The sequence below is a fragment of the Notolepis coatsorum genome, assembly GCF_963971535.1.
Source record: "Notolepis coatsorum genome assembly, chromosome: 15".
In the NCBI taxonomy this organism is placed as follows: domain Eukaryota; kingdom Metazoa; phylum Chordata; class Actinopteri; order Aulopiformes; family Paralepididae; genus Notolepis; species Notolepis coatsorum.
In genome coordinates, this window is record NC_140179.1 from 90,047,543 (window position 1) to 90,061,403 (window position 13,861).

The following is a 13,861-nucleotide window of genomic DNA, read 5'->3' on the forward strand; positions in this document are numbered from 1 at the left end:
ATTGTCTAAGTTTCCTACATTTACACCACCAGTCCCCTGCTCTCTCTCTGTTCCTGCTGCTTCAGACTGAGGGTCAGGTGCTTCAGACTGAGGGTCAGGTGCTTCAGACTGAGGGTCAGGTGCTTCAGACTGAGGGTCAGGTGCTTCAGACTGAGGGTCAGGTGCTTCAGACTGAGGGTCAGGTGCTTCAGACTGAGGGTCAGGTGCTTCAGACTGAGGGTCAGGTGCTTCAGACTGAGGGTCAGGTGCTTCAGACTGAGGGTCAGGTGCTTCAGACTGAGGGTCAGGTGCTTCAGACTGAGGGTCAGGTGCTTCAGACTGAGGGTCAGGTGCTTCAGACTGAGGGTCAGGTGCTTCAGACTGAGGGTCAGGTGCTTCAGACTGAGGGTCAGGTGCTTCAGACTGAGGGTCAGGTGCTTCAAGGCTGAGGGTCGAACTCCACCGGTTTGTCTCGTGTCTCTTGCCACCGGCCACATCACCAAACCGTCTGACGGTTCAGCAAAGAGCTATTAGTTCTTCTCTTTCTTTTTTTGAACAAATGTTTTTTATTTTCCCTTTTTTTAACATGAAACGAGACAAACAATACAGTAACAGTAATAATCAATGATAAATCACAGGACAATAACAGAAATAATAATAACAATAATGACAGTCCAGTAATTAAATCAGAATGAATGTAGATTAAAAGACATAAAAATAATAAATACAATACATGGACTCTTGCTCGCTCTTCCTCGCTCTTTCCTTCCCCCCCCCCCCCCCCCCCCCAATAGTTATTCTCTTTCATAGTCATCAGACATTTCATTGTGCAACCATTTGGCTACTAAACATTTGGATAATGCTGCACAGGCCATTCAAGATTTGTATGCCCTTTGGAACTCAAAAGAAATGGAGCCTGTATATTAGAATTGTTTTGGAGAAGGCCTAGATGTAGCAGGAGTAGCTAACTGAGTATTATGTTGACGTACAAACTTCGAATTGAGTTTCCACTGACATAGGGGTGAGTATATAATGACAGAATTTTTTTTTTTTTTAAAGGGAACCAATCCTTTAAATCCAGCTATAATCTAAACTGGGGGGGAAACAGAGGCCAGTTTGAATGGTTTTGAGATTTGAACCTTCAAGTAAACCTGATGTTCATATGTCCTATGAGGACAGGACAACGGAGGACAAACGTACCGGCGGCGATTCGAGCTGCTTTTGCAAAGTTGCCGTTCTCGATGCAGGCGATGAGCTCACTCTTGTCGTCCACAGTGCTTCTCCGGACCAGGGCCGGTTTCCCCTTCCCGCACTTTGGAAGACGGAGAACGTCGCTGTGAACAAGAAAACAACAACCCACAGAACTTAACAAACCGGGTACAATCATGTCAATTCAGTCATTCAAAGGTAAAATCAGAGGGTTCTTCTCTTTACTTTCTAGCGTTAGGAGAGTAGTGCACGTCTGCAGATGTCGACTGAACTGTCCTGGGGCAAGAACATGTACATATGTGAAAATAGCAAAGGTTAGCAGAGTACTTTAGTCAAATGTGGTGACTTTCGTGGGTTTATGTGGTGTTTCCAGATACACTGGAAGCCTATGCCAGTGGTGAATTGGCAGAAAATAATAACCAAATTTTTCAGTGACAGTAAAATGATATATATTTATATATACATAATTTTTGCATCAAGGCAAGAACTTGGAACCCACATGTCTTGTATGTCCTTTAGAAAAAAGCTCATTGTGGAATGTTAATGTCAAGAGTGTAATTTTTCTCAGCTTCAGAACCTAACAAAGATTTGATTTGTTAGAAGTGTGCACCCTCTCTGAGCACAGCCATCTCAGTATGTTGAGGGGGCGTGGCCTTCTGTTTGTTGAAAGGAGATGTTAAGTTAGCCGAGTCATTTTCAGTCGTTTATTTGGTGGGGAAAACATTCATACAAATTGTGATCCAATATATACTTTTTGTAAGGGTTTTAAAATACATCTGGGGATTTGGTTACATTTGCATAATCTGCAATTAGTGTACAAATCATATTTACTACCCTTAGAATTATTGTATCGTATGTCATCATAAATCAAAACAAAATCATTTTGAAGCACCATGAACCAAACCGTAAGGCTTCTTTGAATATTTGTAAACAAAACGGTGGGCCCTGCCATTGTAAACAACTGCAGTGAAATGGCAATTTTTCAGGCAGATTTCTAGCTTCAAACAGTGTTTCCAGAGACCCACTTATCATCTAAGGATAGTTTGTTTATTCAGTTGTGAAAATAATACCATCAAATTTGTTTGTTTCACATTTCTCTCCCAAGGCTGCATAGTGCACCTTTAAGTCAGGAGATGTAATGGAACATTCATGGATTTCTACTATGGCTGTTACTGTGCTCATGTACTCACATTCTCATACTCATAAAACTACTCCAATACTACTACTCAGTGCCATGTGTGTATAAAAACACTCAATGTTAATTTTGTTAATATAAAATGTGTTATATTTATATTATTTTTACTTAAAATGTCAGCAACAGCGTCATGTTGTATATTTTATTTGTTACAGTCAGAAAGTGAGGAACATCTGATGCAAAAAAAACATGTTTTCAAAGTCATTGTTGGAACTGAAATGGTATTATTAAGTACTCATATCTGTACTTAATCTAAATCGTGGAGTTTTAGGTGGAATGAAATTAAACCCGGCAACCAGTGATGCATGAAACATAGTTGGATTGCTGAAACAAGCCCATCTGGTCGGTCACAACCAGTGGTGCCAGATCTTCTCTGCATTCAGGAAATACTAGTATTGTACCACTAATAGGCTACAGTGTCACACTCAAGCATAAAAATGTGCCACACAAACAAAACAAAACAAAAACGGTGTCCAACATTTTGTGTCCTCCATGTTATAGTTCGTGAATGAAAAACCATCTCCCCTTTCTTTTCGGCAGATTCACCACTGACATAGGCTTCCATTGCATCTGAAAATGTGTGTTAAACACCACATAAACTGAAGAAAGGCACCACATGTGACTAAAATGTGTGTTAAACACCACATAAACTGAAGAAAGGCACCACATGTGACTAAAATGTGTGTTAAACACCACATAAACTGAAGAAAGTCACCACATGTGACTAAAATGTGTGTTAAATACCACATAAACTGAAGAAAGTCACCACATGTGACTAAAATGTGTGTTAGGGATGCCCCCCGGACCCCGGTTTTAAACGGGAACCGGTACTATATTAGAAAATACCGGAGTATTTATAAGCTCCGACGTCCTCGGTACTGCTATCGATACTCTAGAGAAATTATTATTATTATTATTATTATTATTATTATTATTATTTAAAAGTTGCGAACGATCTCTCCTCTCTCTGTCTCTGCACGAGAAGCAGCGAGTCATTACACACACTCCTCGCGAGTCGCGCTACACATACATACGGGTACTCCTTAATGAAAGCGCTGTCAATAGTATGCAGCTGCAGCACGTCAGACAGCAGCGCTTACAAGCCCCGCACATACAAGCCCCGCACACCTGATGTGCTGCAGCTGGAAGCATCTCAGCGCTGTCTCCGTGCCGACGCGCGCTGCACACAGACACAGACAGCTCTGCATGGACTGAGTCGTGATGGCGGATAGAGCGAAGCGTTCACAAGTGCAACAAAACATTTGCCAGTAAGGGTGGCAATACGAGCAATCTATCAAAACATTTGTTTGCAAAACACTATATTAGTGTGCAGAAATGCGCCGTATTCGACTGCCTTGCGCGCAGTGGTCCATCTGCATCCACGTCCACTGCAGCCGGTAAGCCAAGATACGGAGTTTCCTAGGCTAATAACGAATTATTACAAATAGGCTAATAAACAAAATAATTGTTTAGCTACAAATACTACAATCTAAAAACTTTTTATAGATCGTCAAGCTGAGGTCAGCCACCAATGTGTCCCAGGCCAGTGAGCCCACCACACATCCTCCCTAGGCTCTACCTCCACCACCCAAAGTCCTTTCTCCCTAGCAGCTAGAGGAAAGATGACAGAGGATAGGGTGAACGAGTGTCACAGGGCTGTGACAAAGTTTGTTGTCAAAGGCCTGCACCCGTTCTCTACAGTGGAGTCCAAGGACTTTAGGTAACAACTAATCATTCAGTGTATATCGTTTTTTTTGTATACATAGTTGTCTAACTTGTCTGTTGTCGTTATAAGTTATTATTGAAGCAGCTATTCCCACCACTCCACACACATTTACAATAATTCAATCATTTCTAATCTTTACTGTAGGGAGATGACCAATGCTCTCAACTGCAAATATAAAAATCATAAAAAAATTATCAAAAAGAACCGATAAGAGTATCGATAAAGTACCGAACCGTTAAGCAGTATCGATAGGAGTAGTAGTATCGATAAAATCCTAACGATACCCATCCCATCTTAAACACCACATAAACTGAAGAAAGTCACCACATGTGACTAAAATGTGTGTTAAACACCACATAAACTGAAGAAAGTCACCACATGTGAATAAAATGTGTGTTAAACACCACATAAACTGAAGAAAGTCACATGTGACTAAAATGTGTGTTAAACACCACATAAACTGAAGAAAGTCACATGTGACTAAAATGTGTGTTAAACACCACATAAACTGAAGAAAGTCACCACATGTGACTAAAATGTGTGTTAAACACCACATAAACTGAAGAAAATCACCACATGTGACTAAAATGTGTGTTTTTTTGTATCCACTTTTTCGCCCATTTTCTATATTTTCTCCCATCCCAATTTCGTATCATCCCATTCAACCCTCCCCTGTCACGAACGCTGTTTCTTGCCTCCCACAAGCCGGCTGCAATGTGGACTAAGTCATACATAGCACAAGTCCCCTCCGGTACTTGAGGTAACAGCAGTCGCATCTTTTCACCTGCGCAGCTCGATCTCTCAGTGGCGAGGAGTAACGCGTGGGAGGCTCACGCTGCCCCCGACACTTCCTGATTCTACTGCGCAGGCGCACCAACCGACCTGTAGGAGTCGCTGTCCACAACGCCCGATCCCCACCCATCAGTTTCCCACCTCCTAATACGGCCAATGTGTATTAGTACGGACGACCAGCTAAACTGAAAGCAAATGTGGAGCGCTGGGTTCGAACAGCCGAGCCCAGCGTCTCCAGATTTCGTGGCGAGCGCCTTGCCCACTATGCCACGTAGCCGCCTGAATAAAATGTGTTAAACACCACATAAACTGAAGAAAGTCACATGTGACTAAAATGTGTGTTAAATACCACATAAACTGAAGAAAGTCACATGTGACTAAAATGTGTGTTAAATACCACATAAACTGAAGAAAGTCACATGTGACTCAAATGTGTGTTAAACACCACATAAACTGAAGAAAGTCACATGTGGATAAAATGTGTGTTAAATACCACATAAACTGAAGAAAGTCACCACATGTGAATAAAATGTGTGTTAACACATTGAGTGCCAGCGACGAGATTTATCGTTAGTTCATGCCGACCGTTGAGTGCCAGCGACGATAAATCTCGCTTTTTTATTTTATTATTAGCGATTTTAATGAATATTTCATCAATCTAGTCTCACGTTAGTGCTGCAAACTCTCTGAGCTCCATTGGGAAAATACCGCCCCCTATCGTCTCTCCCTGTTGTACTGCACCCCTTTGGAATGGATTGAACTAAACACATGGGGGGGGGGGGGAAATCCAGCTTCCTCATTTTACTTCTCGGGCAAATCACCCGAGAGGATCAGATTAATTGCAGAGACTAACCAATGCAATGTTAGACCTTCCCGATTACTCATTTATAATAGGTGCGGATTTTAATGCCATTTGGAATCCAAGGATGGACAAATCTTACCTCGCCTTTTCCAGCGAACAAAAGAATTCATCTAAAGCATTAAAGGATTGGTCGAAGATTACAGGTGTAAATGATTTATGGCGTTCACTTAATCCCACGACCCGAAAGTACTCTTGTCGATCTGCGAGACATAACACATTATCCAGAATAGACTATGTCTTTGCATCCCCGAGACTATTTGATAAATATGAAGTGGAAATGATACCCAATGCACTATCAGATCACTGTTATTTACTCCTAAAAGGAACATTTGGTATACTATCTTCCCGAGCCCCAAGATGGCGATTTAAATCGATGCTGCTTAATAACAAGGAATTCATTACACAACTCAAAGACGCTCTTATAGTATTCCTACGGGAGAATGCAAACTCGGTGCAAGACCCCAGAATAATATGGATGTCGGTAAAGGGAATGATCAAGGATTTCACTGATAGCTTTTCCTCCAAAATGCGCAAGAATCAATGCACAAAACTGTCTGAACTGGAAACGCTTTACTCAACGTTATTTCATTCTTTAAAATACAACAACTCAACTCGACTAGAAAATCAAGTTAATGTACTAAAAAAAGAGATCAATGCCATATACAGACAACAATCGGAAATACAAATACGCAGCACAAGACAACAGCAGTACTCCCAAGGTTCTAAACCTAGTCACCTATTAGCCATGCGATTAAGAATTAATGCAAAATTTGCAGATATAACTACCATTAGAGCACAACAAGTACTTGAAACAGACCCTGAAAAAATAAACGATACATTCAAAGAATTCTACTCCGACTTATATAAATCAGAAACGACCTTCGATCAAAACAAAATGGACACATATCTTAATCAAATTATTCTCCCTAAACTTTCAGAGGATGACGCTAAACAGCTAGAAACACCGATCACACTAGAGGAACTCAAGAAGGCCATATCCGAAATGCAAAGTGGTAAGGCTCCTGGAAGAGACGGTATCCCACCAGAAATGTACCTTTCTTGTTGGGACATAATTGGACCCTTATTACTAAATATGATCTTATACTCAGTCAAGGAGGGGAACTTCCATAAAAACGACAATATTGCACTCATAACAGTCCTTCTCAAAAAAGACAAAGACCCCACCGAGTGCGGTAGTTACAGACCCTTAAGCCTCCTCGGAACCGATATCAAACTGTACTCTAAGGTATTAGCCATCAGATTACAAAAGCATATGACGTCTTTAGTTCATCCGGACCAAACTGGCTTCATAAGAGGCCGCCTGATCACTGATAACATAAGACGAATACTGCACATACTAGATGCCGACAAGGACGACACCATACCTAAGGCGATGCTGTCCCTGGATGCAATGAAAGCTTTTGACAGGCTGGAATGGTCGTATCTATGGGCAGTATTAGAAAGGATGGGGTTAGGAAAAGGATTCATTGATATGATTAAAGTATTATACAAAGACCCATCGGCCATGATTACAACAGGTACAATCATCTCCAAAATCTTTCCGGTATCACGCTCAGCCAGACAGGGTTGCCCTCTTAGTCCCGGACTATTCGATCTATCATTAGAGCCTTTAGCACAATATATAAGACAATCCCAATCCATAGAACCAATCGTAATCAAGGGCACACAACATAAAATTTGTTTATATGCGGACGACGTACGGTAATACTGTTCATGCAAAACCCCAACACCACATTGCCTCATCTGCTCAAGTTGATTGAGAACTTTGGTGATTTATCGGGATTTAAGATAAATTGGCCGAAGTCGGCTTTCCTTCCACTTAACACCCCTGCAAAAAAAGATATAACCCTCCCAGGAGAGATACCTATGGGAAAACATTTTAGATGCTTGGGAGTGGAAATATTCCCCACCATAAGACAAACGGTGAAGCACAATTACACAAAAATCCAAAACAAAATCAAAGACGACCTTGATAGGTGGGCAAAACTTAAAAACTCAGTACAGGCACGGATATCAATAGTTAAGATGGACGTACTACCTAGAATCAACTTCTTCAGTTCAATGCTACCGTTACCCCCTCCAGAGGGTTACTGGAAAAGATTACACTCCTCCACATACAAATTTATTTGGAATAACAAACCACCACGTATAAAAAGATCCACCGCACAGAGAAATAAAGCAGAGGGTGGCATGGCATTTCCAGATTTTTTCCACTATTTTAAGGCGTACACATTAAGACCATTGACAACATGGTTTGATCCCCAAGCATTAGTATCCTGGAGAAAATTAGAAGAAAACATAGTAGCCCCACATAGACTGAAGGACATAGCATACACTAAACTACCAATCAAGCATTGTGAACGGAAATTTGGCCCCATAATTACTCATGCGATCCGGATATGGCGTGAAACACAAAAAAAATATCCTAACCCACATAAATGGCACAATCATACTCCCTTATTCAATAACAATGCACTCTTAATTGAAAAACGACCTATAAGATTCCCTATATGGGAAGAGCAAGGCATACACTCATTAGGGGATGTTTTTAACAAACAGGGTTTTTGTAGTTATGGAGAAATATGCAAAAAATGTAATCTCACCAAGTCCACATGGCTTTTTTACATACAGTTACGGCTATGTTTGAAGTCTCACGGTGTTCCATTAGACATACCAATTGAACACCACAGATACCACAAATTCTTCTATGAAAGAGAGACATCGAGAGGTTTTGTTTCAGATTTTTATCATCAATTACTAACGTCCTCGTATGAAACCCTCCAACTAGACTCTGTCTGGAGGAGGGATATACCAGACCTGGAAAGTGACTTTGATTGGCAAGGAGCCTGGGCAAATGTCCGACTTACATCAAGGAACCCGGACCATCAACAAATCAATCTTAACTATATTCACAGGACATACTTGACTCCTATAAGACTGAACAGAATGGGTCTTAAACAAGACTCCAAATGCTCCCAATGTACAAATGGGGACGAAGGGACATTTATGCACATGTATTGGGACTGAGAGAATAAAAGCTAGCTTATAATGGTAGTGTCTGGTTAGGAGCGAGGGATAATGGAGGTACTATCCAAAGAGGGGTCCGGGAGGGGGGGGGTTCGAGCTGGAGCATATGTGTGTAGGTTTTTAGGGCGGCTAGGTGGTGTAGTGGGCAAGGCACTCGCCACCAGTGTGGAGACGCTAGGATTTGCGTGTTCGAATCCAGCTCTCCACATTGTTTTCAGTTTAGCTGGTCGTCCGCAGTAATACACATTGGCCGTATTACGGGGAGGGAAAACTGAAGGGTGGGGATCGAACGTTGTGAACAAGCGACTCCTACAAGTCGGTTGGTGCGCCTGCGCAGTAGAATCAGGAAGTGTCGGGGGCAGCGTGAGCCTCCCACGCGTTACTCCTCGACACTGAGAGATCGAGCTGCGCAGGTGAAAAGATGCGACTGCTGTTACCTCAAGTACCGGAGGGGACTTGTGCTATGTATGACTTAGTCCACATTGCAGCCGGCTTGTGGGAGGCAAGAAACAGCGTTCGTGACAGGGGAGGGTTGAATTGGATGATACGAAAATTGGGATGGGAGAAAATATAGAAAAATGGGAGAAAAAGTGGATAAAAAAAAAAATGTGTGTAGGTTTTTAGATAACAGGTATTAGGGGTATATCCTGTATAAGACATTGGTATAAATGGTAATTTCGTTGGATATACACTGTGTATTAATGCTTGTGTATCTTATCGTGTGTTGTCATGTTTGTTTATATGTGTGTTTAAAAAATAATAATAATAAAAAAAAAAAAAAAAATTCATTGCAGAGCCCCAAAACAGCGTGGAATACATATTTCCAGTACCCAGCGTCGTTGGATCAATAAACGCGATCGATATTTGGAATGGCGATCAAGAATTGGAATAATCTTTTTGGAGAACATCTGATCTGAGGTAAGGAATCTATTTGACCAGTCTTAGGATAATCAGAACTTTTTTCACAGAGATATCAACGTGTCCCATATGTGTGTGTGTGGTTGTGTGTGTGTGTGTGTGCGATCAGGAAATGAGAGAATCGATTTTTCAGCTTGTTTCTATAGCGTGCATAAGTACACATATACTATCGATAATCTAGCGTTTATTTGAAAACTATTCATAAATAGGCCGAAAAATGACCAAGTTTTTTGTGTATTCCAAAATATTCCAGTAAAGGGCGATTATCACAGAATCTTTATATTTTCCTGAAACTTTAAAAAAAACTAGCGTTTTTCAAAATGGTATAAAACGGAAATGAACCGATTAAAAAACAATCCGTTTCGACAATGTTGACTGCAAACAAGTCATTGATAAGCGACGGCCAGATTAGACACATAAGACCATAATTTAAGACATAGTTTATGCGTTTGCAAATATGAGAGCTCTATCATTGAAGTGGACGCTGGCATACGGAGGCTTTTAGCGCTCCGCATGGCTGGCAATCAATGTGTTAAACACCACATAAACTGAAGAAAGTAACCACATGTGAATAAAATGTGTCTTAAACACCACATAAACTGAAGAGTCACCACATGTGACTAAAATGCTATGCTAACATCTGAGGTGAAGATTTATTTTCCTGACCCCCCCCTGAAACATTTCTCTATTGTGTCTTAACCCTTTCACTGCCGCACTACCAAACGGTTAACCCTTTCACTGCGACAATACAGAAGGTTAACCCTTTACTATCACACTACCGACAACAGCAGGTTAACCCGTTCACTGCCACACTACAGAGGTTAACCCTTTACTATCACACTACCGACAGTTAACCGTCAGTGTGATAGTAAAGGGTTAACCTTCTGTAGCGTGGCAGTGAAAGGGTTAATAGTGTCTAACAAGGAAGAAGAGGAATTCTTCCTCAGATACTGTATTACATCACAATGGCAAAACCTTTCAGAAAACAAGTGACACGTAAGATGTCAACATGGCATTTCAGTTAGTGACTTTCTTTAGTTCACGTGGTGTAGTTTAAGACACATTTTCAGATACACTGGAAGCTGGGCAGTGGCGAATCTGCAGAAAACAACTACAACAACGTTTAAAAAGACATTAAAAGATTATGAAAAAAAAGAAGGGTGCCTTGATTTTTGTACCGAGGCAAGAATGACTTGGAACCCACGTGTGGAAAAGACTGGTATGGTCCTCGAACAACACGTCAGGGGACAGTGTATTTGACATATTGTGCTCAGCGGCAGATCTTCCCCCGGGCGGGCGGGCGGGCGAACTAAGGGTGCTTTCACATATAGTTTTGGTGGACTCGGTGCGGTTCTGGTGGTGAAGTTGCAACATTGTTGCATTCTTCATTTGGTTCGTCTGCATTCACACAGCAATTTGTCAGGCACACCAAAACTTTCGGAACAATGTCACGCGGTCGAAAATGGCGCTCGTCTATTGGACAATAGAGAGTGGAAATGTGTGTTTGTGGCTGCGAGCCCGTGTGTGCGCGCGCGCGTGTGTGTGTGTGTCTGTGTTTGTGGACTGCGAGCCCCATAGATATGGCCAGCCCTGTCTGACTCCAGATCAGCGGAGGCAGAGTTTTTTATTTTGACATGGCATTGATCCATTGTTCTATTGAAGCCCATTACCACCATCATCTCGCTAAACAACTTGTACACAGCGTTGTTTTTATGAGTGCCCACAAGTAGCTGTTTTATTTGGTCTTCTGCCCATATGTGTACAGTGTGCTTGTTTTGCAGTGAATGCCGCGCGCCTCTGTAATAATAATAATAATAATAATAATAATAAGCCGCGTTTTTTCTTCCTTCTACCCAAGATGCACAGTTAGATATATAGATAGATAGATAGATAGATAGATAGATAGATAGATAGATAGATAGATAGATAGATAGATAGATAGATGCAGTGTGCTTGTTTTGCAGTGAATGCCGCGCGCAGTGGTAATAATAATAAGCACTTCCTATATTTGGTCCGCGTTTGGTCCGATGAAGCGAACCGAGACCTATGTTTTTGGGCGGACCAGAGTTCGTGTGTTTGGTCCGCGGACCGAGTTCGACGCGCATTCACACAAACCCGAAAAACCGGACTATCGAATTCTGGTCCGATAGTCCGGACCAAACAGCCCCTGTGTGAAAGCGACCTAAGTGAAACAGAGGTGGATACCTGGTGCTGCCGGGGAGGCTGCAGCCGGAGGAGAGCGAGGACTCGGAGGCGCAGCGTCTCCGGGGCTCCACTAGGGGTCTGCTGGCCTCCAGCTCCTTCTCCACCTCCTCCTCCAGGAAGCCGTTGGACAGACCTGAGACGACGACGACACACACAAATAACAGCAGGAGTCAAATGACTAGGGTTGGGCACCGAGAACCGGTTCTAATAGGAACCGGTTCCCAACTTCCGGTTCTGGAACCGGAAGTAACATATTTGCATTTCGATTCATTTATTTTAATTTTTTTTTTACTTTGTTAATTAATACCCTAGTTACAGTACAGCAACCAAATTAAACTGTATCAAGTCAACTGACAATGTGAATAGTATGAAAAAAAAATAAGATTTTTCCAAATAAATATTATATATATCCTGCGAAATAAGCTGTGACCTGTTTTGACCCGCACCTCAAAGAATCGGAATCGAGAATCGTTTAGAACAGGAATCGAAATGGAGAATCGGAATGGGAACCGGAATCGTTCAAATCCAAACGATGCCCAAACCCGACAAACGACTGGGAAACAAACAACCAACGATCGTTTCACTCCTTCCAGATTCGAAGACGATGGTGGTCACAGACAAAATAAACAAACTGGTTAGGAAAGAGCTCTGTGGTGGGGGAGCGGACCTGGACAGTCTGGAGGTGGTGGCAGAGGGGAGGACAAGGAGGAAGCTGTACGCTATCCTTGAGAACCCCTGCCACCCCCTCCATGATGAGCTGACCGCAATGCGGAGTGTGTTTAGCCACAGACTGATCCCCCCCGGCCCCCCGACATACCACTTCGGACAGTGCTTTGTGCCGGCTGCAATCAGGCTCCACAACCAGGCAGGGCCAGGACGGGCTAACTGCCGTGGACTAAGGCTGAGCCCGAACGTTCGAACGTTCGAACGTTCGTTCGTTAAGCTGACATTCGGACTTTAATTAATGGGTTCGAACGTTCGGTGAAAAAAAATAAAGCAGGCGCAACGACGGTGAGGCGATGTGAAGCGGCGCGTCCCCCGAGTCGCTCGGCTCAACCAGTATCCAGTATGGTCTCTGCCGGGCTGTTGCTGGATACTCAACCAGAGCTCTAGTCTCAACCAATGCAATAGAACAATTTTGATTGAATGACAGGCAATTCTGCCAATTACGTCACACCGCTTGCACCCGCCTCTGCTGTTACCACCAATCGGCAAGCGTTTATTATTTTTTTTACTTCCGGCAATGCCGCCATTGATCTGCTTGAGAGAAGCATTAACGTAGCGTTAGCTCCCCGCCGAGGAAGTAAAAGTCGTAACAACTTTCCATAGGTGAACCAGCCTTTTTCGGCCACGGAGCACGAGCTTCATGGCGGGAGGTGGTTGCGTTGGAAACAACTCTGGCCGAGGTGGCAGGCGTGTTGGGAGCCCGGCTGGACCCCCGCGCCGGTGTCTCTCTGTCTCTCTGCCGTCCCCCGTTCAGTGGTAGACGGTGGAAGGAACCGAGGCGCGCGCCTCTCTCCTTCCCGTCAACCAAGAGTGAATACCTGTTATTGAACGTGTAACACTAACTATATAACGTTAAAATGCCACAAAACGAATGCATTTGTTTATCTAGCCCCTTACGTGACTGCGGTGTGCAAGGGCTATTGTTTATCATAGGTAGGAACTTTATGCAGTACTCAGTAGCTTGTTTATTTTCTTCTGAGTGCTTTGTTTAATTACATGTTTACATGAACAGCCACCACTGTAAACAACATGTTTTTTCACCAATAGATTATGCAATGCCGCCCTCCGTAGGATCTATAATAAAAAAAAAAAATTATATATAAAAAAAAAAGTAATACAAAAAAATTTTATTAAAAAATTTACAAAAAACGAACGTTCGAACGTTCGTTCATAAACCCTGGCGAACGTTCGAACCCTAAAA

The 13,861-nt window shown here is 42.5% G+C and overlaps 1 protein-coding gene across 1 annotated transcript in view; it reads right to left on the reverse strand.

The window, feature by feature from the left end:
• brd1a (bromodomain containing 1a) overlaps positions 1-13,861 on the reverse strand; it is a 52,530-nt gene that overhangs the window by 12,291 nt on the left and 26,378 nt on the right. The window contains 2 exon segments of the mRNA XM_084330121.1: positions 1,180-1,313; positions 11,935-12,067. Of these exon segments, the coding sequence (XP_084186247.1) occupies positions 1,180-1,313; positions 11,935-12,067 (267 nt within the window).